Raw genomic sequence first — 16,247 nt, forward strand, 5'->3', positions numbered from 1 at the left:
ATTGAGTAATATTCCACTGTATCTCTGCCTGTTTTTGGAATGGAGTTTTCACAGGCACAGTCCCATCCCTTTACTTACAGACTATCTGTGGCTGCTTTTGCACTTTCACACCAGAGTCGAGTAATCATGACAGACCGTACGGCCTGCAAAGACTAAAATTTTCACTCTATGACCCTTTGCAGAAAAAAAAAAATTGCTGATTCCTGTTCTAAATAATATTTTGGGGGAAACTTTGTTATTAGTCCTGCATATGGAAATTCTGAAGTTTCAACATAGTTTATTTTTTCTCATGACATAATTCACAAGTTCAGCTGGATGAACAAATAGAAAGGCTATGACTATTGTGGAAAAGGTGGGTTGTGGGGGAAGACTTGCCCTACAACATAGTACATATGTCCTGGAGCTATATTAGCCATAAGATGTAGTGCTAGTGCAGAAATAAGCAGGTCATGGAAAAGCCTGGAAGCTAAGAAAGGGACATAAACATATGATTAAGGTAGCTTTTCAGGTCAGCTGGGAGGAGATGAATTAGCCCATAGAGGGTGTTGAGCATGTCTTATTGAGACCCCACCATGTAGAAATCATGAAACTGAATCCCCTTCTACTTCTCTGAAATAAATTCCAGAGGAATAAAATATTTAAATGAATAAAAATATATAAAAGTATCAGAAAAAAAACATTGGTAACTACCTTAGTAAGTTTGTAGCACAAAGTCCCTTTTAAGCTTTGAAAAGGGACACTGAAGGTAAAAAATTGATTAACTTAGCTAAAATTTGATAACTTTGGCTAAAATGTATGACTTCTGTGTTAGAAAAGTAATGTAAGTAAAGCTTGAAAGATAGAACAAAATTAACCTTGGAAAATTTTTTTTTATTATAGACAAATGGTTCATGTCTCTAAGAGTAGAAAAAAATGAATGAGAATCTGAACAGAACAAAATAAATAAGGGGGAAATATACGAACTAGTAATAATGCAGTGAATGCAAATGGGCAGTAAACATGATACTATGAGTGTTCAACTCTGCAAATGATTAACGTCAGTGCAACATTGGTGTAAATAAGATGTCATTTTTGTTGGTATTTATCTGACTGACAAAGATAAGGGTGAGGGGAAAAAGGCTTTGTGATACCTTCTTGGGGTCAGTATTTTTGGAGGAAAACCTGGTGGAATAGATCACATTTGTAAATGTAAATACCTTTTGTAAATAATGCCAGTAACCTGACATCCTGGACATTTAGAATATAGAAGAACAACATAAAGAAGTTCTTTGTGGATCCCACGAGTCAAAATTAGCATGTAAACAACAGAAATAGAAAAAATAAAAGATGGTCTTTGCTGCAGTGAAAACTTGGAGACCATCTTAGTTTTCAGCAGCAGGTTATTTTATTTTATTATTTTATTTTATTTTATTTTATTTTATTTTATTATTTTATTTTATTTTTAAATTTATATGATTTAAACAATTTAAAGGTTTTTATTTAAATTCCAGTTAGTTAACATACAGTATATTAGTTTCAGGTGTACAATAAAGTGATTCAACATTACCATACACCACCCTGTGTTCATTAAGCAGGCTTTTTTAAGCCCACTTTATGGAAGCTGACATATAAAATCTTTGCATATTTGGTTTATACAGCTTGATGAGTTTGAGGACAAGTATACTCATGAAGCCATTACCAACATTAGGATCGTGGCCACAGCCACAACCTATAGTTTCCTCCCAAACCCTTTATTATTATTGTTATTATTTTATTTTTTTGTGGTGAGATCACTTAAAGTAATATCTACCCTCTTAATAAGCTTTAAGTGTGCAATAGAGAATTGTTAGCTGTAGGCATTGTGCTGTATGGTAGATCTCCAGAATTTATTTTGCAAAATTGAAACTTTGTACCCTTGCCCATCAGCTCCCTAGTTCCTCCACCCAGTAGAATTTGATAAAATAAGGTGTGATATATCCATATGATGTTTTTTCAAGGAGCCACTGCAGGTAAGGTAGCATTTTCGACATTGCTATAGATTCTAAGTATTCTTTTTAAAATCAAGCCTGTATTTATGGTTGTCTTCATCTTTTCTTAAGAAACCAATCTTCTTAACCCATCCATTACGGTGTAAAACAATGCACCCCATTGCCAACCTTGTAAACGTGATGGCTATTACATACCTTTAAACATGTTATGTATTTATTTCTACCAGAGACGTTACAATTAACATGTAAGACTTGAAATATACAAATCCATGTTTTAGGACCGTGGGCTTATGTGTGTGTGTGTGTGTGTGTGTGTGCACTCCTGTATGCATGTATACATGCATCTGTTTGTGCCTGTGAGTGTGCAGTACAAAGAGCCTAGCATCTAGCTGAGGATGGTCCCATGCCCCAGCTACCTAGAGGGGTTCAGTTCCCTTTTAAGACAGATTCAGGGAATTAATAAACCAAGTGAAGACAGAAACCATCCCTCTGAGGATAAAACCTTTCTACCTGTAGGACTCTTTTATCTTCCAACTGGAGCAGCATGGCTGTGGATGCCAGGGGCAACTGCAGAGACATCTGATAAAACTTGCGGTTTGGCATCAAGCTTGATAATCATTACTCAACACTTTGGAAATTCTCATCTTCCTTTTTGAGTTCTTCTTGGGCCTTGTCCACCTCTTATGGTCCTTTGGAATTAGTGTCACTTGGTAACTACGTCCCTACCTGCCCACTCTTCACATTTTCTCCCCACTCCTTCTGTCCAGTTGGTCTGATACAAAAGGCAGTGGTATGCCCAGATGCATGGGCTCTACGTCCTACTTATACAGGAGGGGTTGCCTAAGAGCAGTGACCAGTGAACTTTTTAATTGCTTATCCTTATCATGAAAATATTTTGAGTTTAGGCTTCCAATACATACCTGTCTATCTATCTATCTAGCCGCCATCTACTTACCTACCTATCTGTTGTGTGCCTCTGTGATTATACTAATAGATGATATACTTTATAAAATTTACATAAATGTGAAAATTCAAAATGATGGCATTAAAAAATAGAAGTGCCAATATTTGCCTGTCATGTCCCATGACTGGTAGACCAGAGGGGAAAAGTCTAACTTTGAGAGGCCTCAGGGGCACTGCAAACACGTGTTCCAGGCAAGGTTTCCTTCCCTAGTGCTCTGTCGGGTCCAAGCTGCCCACTGGGCTGCTGTGAGCCCAGGAAACAAGGTGCTGCTGCAAGTGACTTGAACGAGTTTGTCTCTTGGAGTTTCTTTCACACCCTCCCCTTACTTCTAAGTCTTCCCCCTGCTCTTGAAGCTATACTTGTGTTCTCTCTCAAGTGCTGTTTCTCAATTAGAACTCATACTTGGCCAACCAATTCCTAAGCCACGTGGGCAGATCCAGCTCCTCTCCTCTGCTTTGTGGGAACAGCCCCGGTTTGGAAGTACCCTGCTTCCTTACCCATCTTGGACTTGGACTTGTTACATCTGGACAAACGCTGGAGTGGGCAGATGGATGGATCCATGGATGGATGGTCTTATAGGATTGGTCCAACGTCTCAAGGAGTTGGAAAAGCAAGGATGCAGAGACACACAACTCGAGCTGGATCTGTGTGATGATGCACAGAGCACAACTGATGGGTGCCTCTGAGATGCAAGTCTCTTGGGCGCAGTTATCCTGACACTGTTCTATCTCTTCTGTCCTCAGCTTCTAGAATAGTGCCCAGCACAGAGGAAAGACTTGTTGAGTGAATGAATGACACAAATGTTATCTTGGAGTAGTATCAATCAGGAGAACTCTTCCATTGCTTGCTTTGGTTTGGGATCTAAAGAAACATCTCAATTCATATGCAGGTTGTTTCTCTTCCTAACTGGGAGAAGTGATGAGGGGAGCCAGGGTTCTGCTTTGGCGGATAATCTCACTGACTTGTTCAAATAGGCAACTGAGACTATTGGGTAAGAAAAGTTTTAATGTCATGTCCAGCAGTTTCTCTAGTCAGCTCAGCTAGTCCCCACTGGGGGTCATAGCTTGCTCTGAGACTTAATTTCATCAATATGCTTTTTTTTCTGTATCTCTGGAAACATTTTTTTTTTCCTGCTGACTTTCCTCCCTCTGTCTCAAAAATCTCTTAGTTCCCCATTTATCCTGTCCCCCATGTATCCTCACAAATGAACTTTTGTTTTGGGCTTTCTTTCTACTGCACTTCCTCTCCTCTTTCTAAAGGAATTAAAAATTAAGCACATTTTTTTATTATGGTAGAAAACATAATATAAGATTTACCCTCAACCATTTTTAATCAGATAATTCAGTAGCGTTAAGTATATTCACATTATTGTGAAACAGATCTCCAGAACTTGCAAATCTGAAATTCTATACCCATTAAGCGATAACTCCATTTCCCCCCCTTTGCCAGTCCCCTAGTAACTGCCATTTTAATATCTGTTTCTATGAATTTGATTACTTTAGGTCCCTCGTATAAGTGGAGTCATACAGTATTTGTCTTTTTGTGACTGGCTTATTTCACCTGGTGTCATGTCCTTAAGGTTTACCTATGTTGTAGCATGTGATAGGATTTCCTCCTTTTATAAGGTTGAATAATAATATTTCATTGTATGTACATATCATATTTTCTTTATCTATTCATCTTTTGATAGACACGTGGGTTTCTTCCACTTCTTGGCTATTGTGAATAATGTTGCCATGAACATGGGTGTGCAAATATCTCTTTGAGATCCTGCTTTGCAGTCTTTTGAATTTATACCTGGAAGTGGGATAGCTAGATTATATAATTTTTTGAGGAACTGCCGTATTGTTTTCCGTTATGTCTGGACCATTTTATAGTCTCATCAAGAGTGCACAGGAGTTCTTTGCCAACACTTATTAATTTCTCTTTTCTTGATAGTAGCCCACTTAATGGGTGTGAGGTGATATCTCATCGTAGTGTTAATTTTTTGAGGCACCTCCATACTCTTTTCCATAGTGATCGGTCTGTTCTACAATCCCATTACTAATACACAAGGATCCCAATTTCTCCACATCTTCACCAATCCTTGCTATTTTCTGTATTTTTTGTTTGATTTTGCTTTGTTTTGATAGTGGCCATCCTATGGGGCATGAGACAATATCCCATTGCAGTTTTGATTCACATTTCTCTGAAGATGCATAGTGTTAAACATTTTTTCGTATGCTTGGTTGGCCATTTGCAAGTCTTCTTCAAAGAAATGTTTATTTAAGTCCTTGTTAATTTTTTATTTGGGTTATTTTTTAAAGATTTATTTATTTGAGAGAGAGAGAGAGAGAGAGCATGAGCACGCACTCGTGCAAGTTGGGGGAAGAACAGAGGGAGAGAAATAGACTCCATCCACTGAGCACAGAGCCTGATGTGGGGCTCCATCTCACAACCCTGAGATCATGGGCTGAGCCAAAATCACAAGTCTGACAATCAACTGAGCCATCCAAGCAAATCCAGTTAGTTAACTAATACACAGTGTAATATTAATTTCGGGTGTGCAATATAATTGTTGTTGAGTTCCTTATGTATTCTAGCTATTAACTCCTTATCAGATATTTATGATTTATAAATATTTTTCCCATCTTTAGTCTTACTTTTCACTCTGTTGATTGTTTCCTTTAATGTGGAGAAGTTTTAAAGTTTGATGTAGTCCCAATGCTAAATGTAGTCCCATTTGTCTATTTTTGTTTTTGTTATCTATGTTTTTGGTGTCATATCCAAAGAAGCATTGCGAAATCCAATGTCATAAAGCTTTTCCTCTATGTTTTATTCTGGTAGTCTTATAGTTTGAGCTCTTAGATTTAGGTCTTTAATCCATCTTGGGCTAATTTTTGTATATGTTGTAAAACAAGGGTCCAGCTTCCTAATTTTGCATTTGGATATCCAGTTTTCCCATCACCATTTGTTGAAGAAACTTATTTCTACAATGAGTGCTCTAGGCACCCTTGTTAAAGATCATTTGACCATGTACACAGAGTTTATTTCTGGGCTTTTTATTCTATTCCATTTTTCTCTATGTCGGTCTTTTTGCCAGTACCGCACTATTACTATAGCTTTGTAATAGTCTTGAAATCAGGAAATGAGAATCCACCAACTTTGTTGGTTTAGGCTATTTGAGATCCATTGAATTTCCATCTGGATTTTAGGATTTCTAAAAATTTAAGTAATGCTTTTGGGATTTGGTAGGAATTGGGTTGAATTGGTAGATTGTTTTGGATAGTATTGACCTCTTACCAATATCATCTTCCAATTCATGAATGTGGGATATCTTTTCATTTATTTGTGTTTTTAATTTCTTTCAACAGTATTTTATAATTTTCAGTGTACAAGTCTTTAACCTCCTTGATTGGGCTTATTCCTAAGTATTTAATTCTTTTTGATTCTATTATAGATGAGATTGTCTTCTTAATTTCTTTTTTGGGTAGTTCATTGTTAGTGTATAGAAACACAACTGATTTTTGTGTGTTGATTTTGTATCCCACCACTTTGCTGAATTTGTTTATTGGTCCTAATAGTCTGAGTGTGTGTGTGTGTGTGTGTGTGTGTGTGTGTAGTCTTTAAGGTTTTCTTTTTTGAAAATATTTTATTTATTTATTCATGAAAGACACAGAGAGATAGGCAGAGACATAGGCAGAGGGAGAAGCAGGCTCCTTCAGGGAATCTAATGTGGGACTTGATCTCTGGACCCCAAATTGCGTCGTGAGCCAAAGGCAGATGCTCAACTGCTGAACCACCCAGATGTCCCATCTTTAAAGTGTTTTACATGTAAGATCATGTCATCTGTGAACAGAGATAATTTTACTTTTCTTTTCTAATTTATATGCTTTTATTTTTTTTTTCTTGCCTGATTGCTCTGGGTAGTACTTCCAGTACTATGTTGAATAGAAATTGTGAGACAGGGTATCCTTCTCTTTTTCCTAATGTTAGATGAAATGTTTTCAGTCTTTAACCATTGAGCTGTGAGCTTTTCATATATGGACTTTATTATGTTGGGGTAGTTTCTTTCTTTGCTAATTTAATTTTTTCATCAGGAAAGTATGCTGATTTTTTTTTTCAAATGCTTCTCTGTATCAATTGAGAAAATCATTAATTTTTGTCCTGTATTTTGTTAATGTGGTATATTTATGCCCATCTTTATATAGTTCCTGGATCTTGTTAAATATTTCTTCCCAATCTTCAGCTCTCTGACAAAAACGAGTCTTCAGCAAAACTGTGGGTGAACACTTTAGTCAATATGTTATATATTGTGATATAGTAATATTTAAAACATATTGGATCCTCTAGCACTCATTATTCTGAGTTTTGTTTAAGAGAACATGACTCTATTCTTATGTGTTCACCTAGCTCTCTATTTATAGAACTTCTCTCTGATTTTCCTTTGGATTCTTCCCTATTTTTTTAATCTCTTCTCAAATCCCTAAGTAACCTCCTGTGCATTCCCCAAAAACCTCATTCTGAAATCTTTTTCTTTTCTGTTAAACTGCTCAGTATGGCGACTTACCACTGAGACAATATTAAAACAACAGTAACTGGAACTAGACATTCCCCTGGATGCCGATATTACCTTCTCATTTTGGGTATTTTCTGAGTCCATGGACTTAGATGCAGGTGTTAAGCATATCCATAGTTACTGGGGCGAAAGAAAAAATCAAACAATAAGACAAAACAGGATTATAACAGGCCTAGCAGAAATTTGGTAAGATAGGAATTTTATTTTTAAAGTCAAGCATACTTTAAAACTTAAGGTCATTTTTATCAATGCTTTATTTATAGATGTAATCAATTCCATTCCTAATATGACATGCCTAGAGACATGCCTAAAGAGCTAGTCATAAATGAACGAAAAACAACATGGAACATAATGTACAAATATAAAGCATGAGAATTATCTTGTACTCTCTGGTATTTGTGATCCCCATTTTTTTTTTTTTTTGAGAAGCTACAAGTAGGTAGACATGAGAATAAAAGGGTGTAGCACAAGCTCAATCACAAAATGCTGTCTTATAATTATTTTATATTTTTTAAAAGGTTTTATTTATTTGAGAGAGACAGAAAGAGAGAGAGAGAGAGAGAGAGAGAGAGAGAGAGAGAAGGAGATGGAGAGCACACAAGCAGGGGGGTGGCAGAGGGAGAGGGAGAGGGAAAAACAGACTTCCTGCTGAGCGGGGAGCTGAATGTAGGACTCGATCCCAGGACTCCGGGATCACTACCTGAGCCAAAGGCAGATGCTCAACCAACTGAGCCAGCCACCCAGGTGCCCCTCGAAATTATTTTCTAAATGCTGCTATAATTACACTTATTTTTATTAGTTATATATCACAGTGATGTTAATGAAAATGTCATGTCTAAAAGGGACAGTTTACATAAAGCTTTATATTTTAGGCCCATAAAAGCCAGCTTAAAAAAATTTCAGTACTGCAGTTTGGATATTTTTTAATTAGGTAATTGGTAATTGGATTTTAGATTTTATTTCACCTTTTTGAGAGCTTTTTTTTTTTTTTTAAGGATCAAAAGCTTTTGCACCCTCATTAATGTCAAAGAAACCAATGTCTGTCTATAACTGTTGTTTTATGGGTAAAATAGTTCAATTGTTGTACCAGTATTATAAAATTCTGGTTTTAATAATTCAGTTATAGGACCTACATAGAATTTCTTGTGAAAAACATATATAGATAGCCAGTATCTTACAAAATGATTTATATTTCATTCATGCTTTAATTTGATTTTATATTTCATTCATGCTTTAATTTGATTTTTAGTAAAACTAGATCATTAGCAGACACCAGTGGTACCATTAAGCCTCAGTCAGTATGTAATACATGATTTATCATTACCTACAGCCCTAGAAACTCTTCATCCCTTGAAAATTGGGCTGAGAAAGTGAAATATGCAAGGCACCCCAAAATCATGTCTTTTGTGAAATCACCAAGTGAGGGGGAATTGTCTGAGTTCTCTGAAGTGTGATGTTTAACTCATTCTAATCTCCTGTGTGAACTCAGGTTTTGTGCCCTGCAGATGGAGTCGCTGCCAGCACGACATTCTTTGTCATGAGCTTACTGTACTCCTTGTTTCATGCAGCCAAGCTGTAGGAGTATCACATTTACCTTCAAAATCTTGGCTTTGTAACTTCCCCAAACCCCAAGCAGGAATTCTGGAATAGCTCCTTCAGTACTCTTTACTTGGCTGGTTCGGCTCCCAGGGGCTAGTTTGTGACAGGATAATCTCTCATAAGGTATTAGGTCCTGTCTTCTTCCCTGTTACGTCCAAGCTCTTTTCTAGCAACAGATTATGTGTGGCTACAGCCACCACGATCACGTCCAAGGAATGGACGGGGTTTAAGGGTAGTAGATAGAAGAACAAACTAAAGTCCTAAATATACTCCTACTACAAATGCCAGTATCTGAAGAATTATAATAAGTAAAATGAATTTAAAAAGATATGCTGATAATAAATAACACAAGCACATGGGGCCCCATTGTTACTGAAAACCATGGGGCTGTGTTGCTTGGAAAGAGAAGTGGGAGAGTCAGGCCCAAGCCAAAGGGCTTGTCAGGCTCTTGCTCAATATTTGTTTGCTCAGCATCATCCTTTCGGGATTTCTGTTGACTTAGGGAAGTGGGGGTAATTAGCTCCCCGCTGCTTCAGGAACTCTCCATGCACATGTTCTCTGACCATCGCAATTTGGAACAGAGTATAAATCTGAGCCAAAAGGTTTGGTCGATCATTGGTCAATTAACCCAATTCAGGCCCTGGTTAAGTGGCCTGGCAGGGTGGCAAGTGGCTTGCAGGGCTCTCCCGCAGTGGGTGCGACCTTCTCTCTCCTCTCCCTTCCTTGACAGCTGGGTTTCCAGAATGCAGTTGCTGGGCCACCTCCCTGACATACAGTGGTAATTTTGGCTGGAAGGAGAACATCTGGGGAGGCTTCCTGTAGCAATCTCTGGAGGCTGAACGAGATAATCAGGCTTAGCAAATTGGGTTGACTAGACAATGAAATATTTATTGTGATTCCTTTTTTTTTCTTTTTTTGAAGTTCAAAAATCCTTGTCATCCCTGGGCTGAAGTCTGTACATGACAGGAATTCACAATTAGATTAGAAGTGGCCTGCTACCACTTACTGATGACCTCAACCTGCAGCACACAGAAGGCAAGTGATTGTGTCTGCATACGGGCTCCATTTAATGGGGTTTCCCCTAATAAACCAGAAAAGTCCATGAAACAAAAGAAAGCAATCCATAAAACCAGCCTGTGTGATGGTCTTTCATTAGTTTTCAGTGGATGAAATATTTTTTCACATGGGCGAAAAGAGAGGCAAATAACTTTGATGGTGTTTTAAAACAGACTTTTATACATGAATAATGTTTAGTCTAAGTGGAACTTATTTTTAAATTTACCTTGACTTGAATGTGTACCAAAAGGACAAAGAGCATTGTCATTTAGACCAAAATGCTGGTTTCCCTTTAAATGTTTAGATAATGGCAGAAAAATCTAGCTACATCTGCCTTGTGTGGTTCATGACCAAGTACTCTTTTCGAATGAGTTGATTAGGTCTTGGCTGTATCCTAAGCCAAGTCACATATCAATGGAGAAGCATTACAGATTCATCATCAAAGAGGGCTCAGTTTTCTGCCCAAAGTGGACAACTGTGTTTCTTACATGCTCACCCTAATTAGTAATTTGGTATGTCAAAGTTCCAATCAATCAGCAATCAACACTGATTACAGAGAAAGATGAAGGCTCTTCCTCTGGGTATAAGATGATGTCTGCTTAGGGCTTCCTACCTGTCTCGCCCCAGTTCCTGACATTCCCCAGGGGATCCTATGCTTCAGGGAAACTCCTGTATTCCCACACCTGCCCAGATCACTTCTTCCTACATGACTTTACACCTGCTGTGTGCTCCTGACTTTGCTTGTTGGGCAACCTCCTGAATATCTTCTCTTGGAGACCCCCCTGCTTCCATGCTCACCTCCTCTTTGATACCTTTCTGATCAATCTACTTTCTACCATGCTTTATGCTGAGAAGGCATCTCTCCTTCGGCCTCCCATGTCATCCTCTTCATGGCTCTACAGTATCACATTTTTTCTTTTAATATGCCCAGATATTTACTGAGGGTCTCCCCTGAAGTAGGCACTGCTCATATGGTGAGAATATAGATCTGGTCCTTGCCCTCACAGAGCCCACATTCTAGTTGAGGAGAAAGAGAATAAACAGGAATATAAAATGACACTAGGTCGTCTGATGACAAAATATACAGAGGTTTTTTTTTTTTTTTTTTTCCTGTCTGACTTTCCCAGCTCACTGTGAACCAGAGCAGGTGCTGGTGAATCTAGCATGGAGTGGAGTATTCACATACATGAGGTGTCAGGAAATATCGAATAAATGAACAAAGGAAAGGAGCATTCAGTGGACCTATACCTATGTTCCCAATCTTCCCAGCACTGCAGGATGTAAGATAAATGAAAGCAAATTTTACTGGTGTTTACAGGTGAAAAGTTTTCTCTTCTTAAAGAATATCTTTGTGACCTTTTCAGAGATAATAAGAAATTTTCCCCGCTTACCAGAAAACAGCAGCTGGTCCATATAGAGAGGTAGATTGCTAGAAACGTCTCCTGCCTGTCATTGATTCATCATTCAGATAGATTACATACAAGACACGTAAAAAATGATGGTCTGTACCACAGGTTTTTATTTCTATTAAATTCTACGGCATATGATCTTGAACAAACATTTGTAGTCAATATTTGATAAAAAGTCCGATTCAATCAAGTAAATAAAGCATTAGAAAAAATAATTTCATTCCTTTGCTAAACTAAATCCATTAAGACTCCAACACAAGTAGGACGGAGGACAAAGAATATTTAAAACAAAACAAAACAAAACAGTGAGACCCATTGCGCATTTGCATTTTAAAATTAATTGCTGCCCTAATTATTTGTCAGTAGAAGCATAAATTAAGTAAATATAACTTACAGTAAGCTTTTAGACACCCACAGGATTCTCCCCTCAAGAGTAAATTGTCATAATGGTTCAGTGTGACGGTTTATTATTGAGGAAAGAGTGAAGATGGGAAATGGAGCCATGTGGAAATGAAACAGGGACTCCAGATGAAGATATTGACACAAGTAGGTACTTTTAATTTTCCCCTGTAAGGTGTGAGGAGGTAACAACCAATAAAGAGTGTTGGGGTCAAGGGAAACCTTGGGAAACTCTACAAAGTTGTACCTCCATTAATATTAAGTACAACTCCATGACCCCAACATGGAACCGAAAGGTGAAAAACACAGTTAAGCGTGGTGTTGTTATTCATCGTGCCTTGCATAAATAGGATTGATTGGCTTGGGTATTTGCTCCATCTGCTTTCCCTTACACCATGTCAGTGGAGCGATAGGCATCTAGCACAGCTGGAATATTTTTTCTAGCACACAATCAGGCATACATTGTTGGTGATCTCTCTGAAAAGCTTACGAAACAACACAATGATGCTGAATAACAAACAGCTCCAAATCTCAAGGACTTAGATTCACCACCATTTATGCTCATGCTTCCTGGGCTGCAGGTCAGCTGTGGCCTGGTTGATTGATCCAGGCTGGGGTCAGGTAGGCGACTCTTCCTGTGGGTGTGCTCTGCAGGTGCCTGGAGTCGCTGGAACAACTATTTTACCTGCCTCTCATTCTGTAAGGGTTATCTGACAGTTATCTCATGATCTTTGCAAAGTAGAAGTGGAGGCTCTCAGTGGAGTGAGTGTAAATGTTCAGTGCCTTACAACCTAGCTTCTAAATAGGCCTAGGGTCATGTCTGCCCACCTTTCATTGGCCAAAGGAAGTCCCATTGTCAAGCTCAATACCAGTGGGATAAGGCAGTAAATTCTTCCCATGGAGGTCAGTGTGTGCGTATTGGAGGGCAGGGAAGTGAAAATTTGCTGAGAAAAAAAATTTAATCTACTATGACTATCTGTATTTAAAGGAAGACCTTCATTTTCTGATTTGGGTCTTTACACATGAATTACGTAAAGCTTGCCTTTTTACCCCCCTCTGAATTTGTTAATTATAAATATGTTAGATTAGCCAGAAAGATCTTTCAGTAAGATAAATATAAGGACGATTTAGAAGGATATGTGAGTGAACCTCCAGCAACAATGGCCTAATGTGGCCCAACAGAGTCTTACCCTGCTGTTTGAAGATGGGGCCGCTTGGATGTAGGTCTGCAAGGTCCTATTTGGCTTCGAGGCCATGGATTGAGCTGCCTGCTATAGACCAGACAGGCAGAAATTTTGCCTCAGCAGATGTGTGCATGACTTCACTGCTCTGATTACAGCATCACCTCTCCCCTGTCACCAACTGGCAACCCACAGCAAAGGATGTTTTTCTGATCATTTTGCACTCATTAAATGCAGCTGTCACAACAGTGGATGCGAGGATGCATGCAAAACTTTTCTGCCACGTCAAAATAAAGCTGAAAAGCTTTTTAAAAAAGAGCTGAAACCTTTGAAGCCTATTCTCAAGGAATATTGGAAATATTGCCTTTTGTCATTGACAATTGAAAGTGTTCCATCTCAACACAAATTAAATGTTGGCTCAGGCTATGGAAGCAACATCCATCAAAATTTTGCAGCAGAAAGCATTTGGCCAACCCCTGGGGTTCACTTCCTGGGTCTGAATGACCTAAAGGCTCCATACTTGTTTTAGTGGTTGATCCTTGCTCATGGTTTTAATGGATTCTTGAAAATGTGTTGCAAGAATGAAATCATCAGACGCCTACTACATACCCCATCAGAGGAGTGAGACAAACAACTGGGGTCTGGATCCATAACACAGACCTGCTGATTAGACACTCAGGGTGGAGGTGAGGGCCTTCTTTGGTCTTGGCTCACTTGTCAGAATCCGTTTGACCAATCCACAGACCTGTAAAAAGGACCATATGCTCAGAATGTGCTTCCTGGTGTAGCATCTCCTGAATTTTCCTGTTGTTTTCCAAGCACTGGTTATTCTCCACTGGCTCAAAAGGTGACTCTGACTTTTGCTCTTCCTAGAAGCCTTCCACCTGCCTCCTCCATGGGGCTGGTCATGGGGCCATTGGCCGTGTTCCCTCCATACCCTCTGCCACCTTTATTTTGATCGTAGTAGTGACCACTCTGTCCCTGTTGTGGTGCCGTCTGCTTGTGGATTCCCAATAGACCGAGATTTCGAGAGTCAGGACTGGGTTTGTCATCATATGTGTGGCCCTACTGGTGTAATGTAGGGCTGCCCTCCCCCACCCCCAAATGATGAAGGGCAGAGGGAAGAAAGGTAGGGGAAGGCAGCCAATGGATGGGACAATTTCAAGGGGTGGGTGGGTACATCTTGTAGCCAGACGTTGCCTGTGGACATCAGGTAACAGAGAACAGATGTTTTCGCCTCTCCTCCTCCACCTCTGGGCACACATTACAGGTACCTCTGGGCACATGGGCAGTAATTCTTGGTGAAGTAATAGGAGAGTGGGGTGAGTCTATAAGTCAAGGTCTGGTAGGAAAAACCTACCCCACAAGGTATTTCTTATCTCGGAATCTCCACCTAAGGTCATCTTTGGACAGAGAGAGCCTAAGGGGAGAAGGAGAATATGTCCCAGACCCAGGACCATGAAACAGGGAGAGAAGAGTGGGGCTTGGTGATGGCACTGTGAGAGCCAAGTGGCCGAGTGTCTGCAAGAGTCCAGTTCACTCTGGCATCCCGAGGTGGGACACACTTAAGTGATCCAGAACCTGCCACGCCTGCTGTGGGGTACGATGACCATGTCCGCCTCTCTCCCCTTCTGCTAGTAGATGTCACAGGTGACGTCCCAGGAACAAAATGTAAGGAATTAACACGCCGTCCTGTGTGTGATGTCACACTGGTGAGAAAACCCAAAGACCAGAGAGAAATGACGCGATTAAAGTAATTGTGGATCAGAAACTAGAATTCTCTGGTGTATTGGTCATTGTGCCAGTGCTGCCCAGGGGCCTGGAATAGGAAGTATAGGACGAGGCAGAGGGTAGGCAAGCGTGGAGTCTGGAGTGTATTTTGCTGGCTTAGGGGAGCCCGTGAGTGAAAAGGAGCCCCTTGGCTGTACTGCGCTCTACCTCCTTCTGGAGAGTGAAGAACTCACACTCTGGTTGCTTTGTCTCTCCAAAAGTATATTTTGACTAGATTTTCTTTTTAAAGATTTTTGTTTTATTTATTCATGAGACACACAGAGAGAGGCAGAGACACAGGCAGAGGGAGAAGTAGGCTCCCTGCGGGGAGCCCAATGTGGGACTCGATCCCAGGACCCCGGGATCAAGACCTGAACCAAAGGCCAGACGCCCAACCACTGAGCCACCCAGGTGCCCCTTGACTAGATGTTCTTCGAATTTGAATTTATTAGGTCTGATTTATACACATTGGCCAACAAATCGCGAAGCCTGGCTGCACAGCCTCCTCTCGCCCTTCCTTCCGCGGCTTACCTCCAACGTCCCCTCCACAGAAGCCGTCCTTAAACACCCACTCCGAAGTTGCTCTTCTCCGTCATTTGCGATCTTAGGCCCTTCCTGGTTATTTTCCCTGCCTAACGCTAATTATAATTTACGATTAGTTCATTTACCTGTTTACTTATTTGTTTGCCTCCTCTAGAAGGGCAAAGTCAGCGTGTATATCCCAGCGCTAGCACAGTCCCGGGCGTGTCATAGAAGTAGGTGCGCATAGAACGAGCAAAACCAAATAAATCTGCAGAATGCGTAGTTGAAAATTAAATAAGATCCACTCCTTTTTTTCTCAAAGACTTCATAACATCGGGAGGAGACGTATATTCTGGGAAGTAACAAAAACGAGGCATTGCAAGACCATCCCCTTTTAGAGAGACGTGGCGATGAATTCTGGTAGGAAGTGCGGCCGGTGATCTTGCGCGAGGTGTGAGTTGCGTTGTTCTGCAGCTGAGAAGGGTAAGAGGAGAAGCAGGGGGGGCTTGTGGCCCGGGGCTCATGGTAGAAACGGGGCCAGCATCCCCGACTCCTGAACAATGCACTTCTCACTCACTGTGGTTTCTGGTCAGTGTGTGTGTGTGTGTGTGTGTGGCCTCAGCCTGAACCATCAGGTGATTTTGGTGTCGTGGAGGGTCCAGCCTGTTGGGGGGAAGTTGTCCTAGATATCTATCTTCTGGTCTGTCTCGTTGTGTTTCTGTCTCATCTCCCTAAAGTCAGGCTGGTTGTGCTATGTCCCTCCTCTCTGGTGGTCCATGTGTCTCTGTCGTCCTCGGGGAGTGACAGTAGCTCACACTCATT

At 40.2% G+C, this 16,247-nt stretch overlaps 1 protein-coding gene across 31 annotated transcripts in view; it reads left to right on the plus strand.

Moving 5' to 3' along the window:
- Positions 1-16,247, plus strand: part of LOC144323933 (uncharacterized) — a 114,252-nt gene that overhangs the window by 74,439 nt on the left and 23,566 nt on the right. For 7 of the 31 annotated variants that reach the window (XR_013389303.1, XR_013389306.1, XM_077914917.1 and 4 more), the window contains one exon: positions 10,010-10,123. The exons of 23 other annotated variants lie outside the window; for them this stretch is intronic. Coding sequence is in view for 5 of the 8 variants with exons in the window: in XM_077914917.1 (XP_077771043.1) it covers positions 10,097-10,123 (27 nt within the window). In the remaining 3 variants the exon portion in view is untranslated. Of the gene's footprint in view, positions 1-10,009; positions 10,124-15,747; positions 15,909-16,247 lie in introns of all 31 variants that reach the window. One more of the 31 variants, XR_013389304.1, reaches the window with a different exon arrangement.

Source organism: Canis aureus, chromosome 11 (genome assembly GCF_053574225.1).
Source record: "Canis aureus isolate CA01 chromosome 11, VMU_Caureus_v.1.0, whole genome shotgun sequence".
Lineage (NCBI taxonomy): Eukaryota > Metazoa > Chordata > Mammalia > Carnivora > Canidae > Canis > Canis aureus.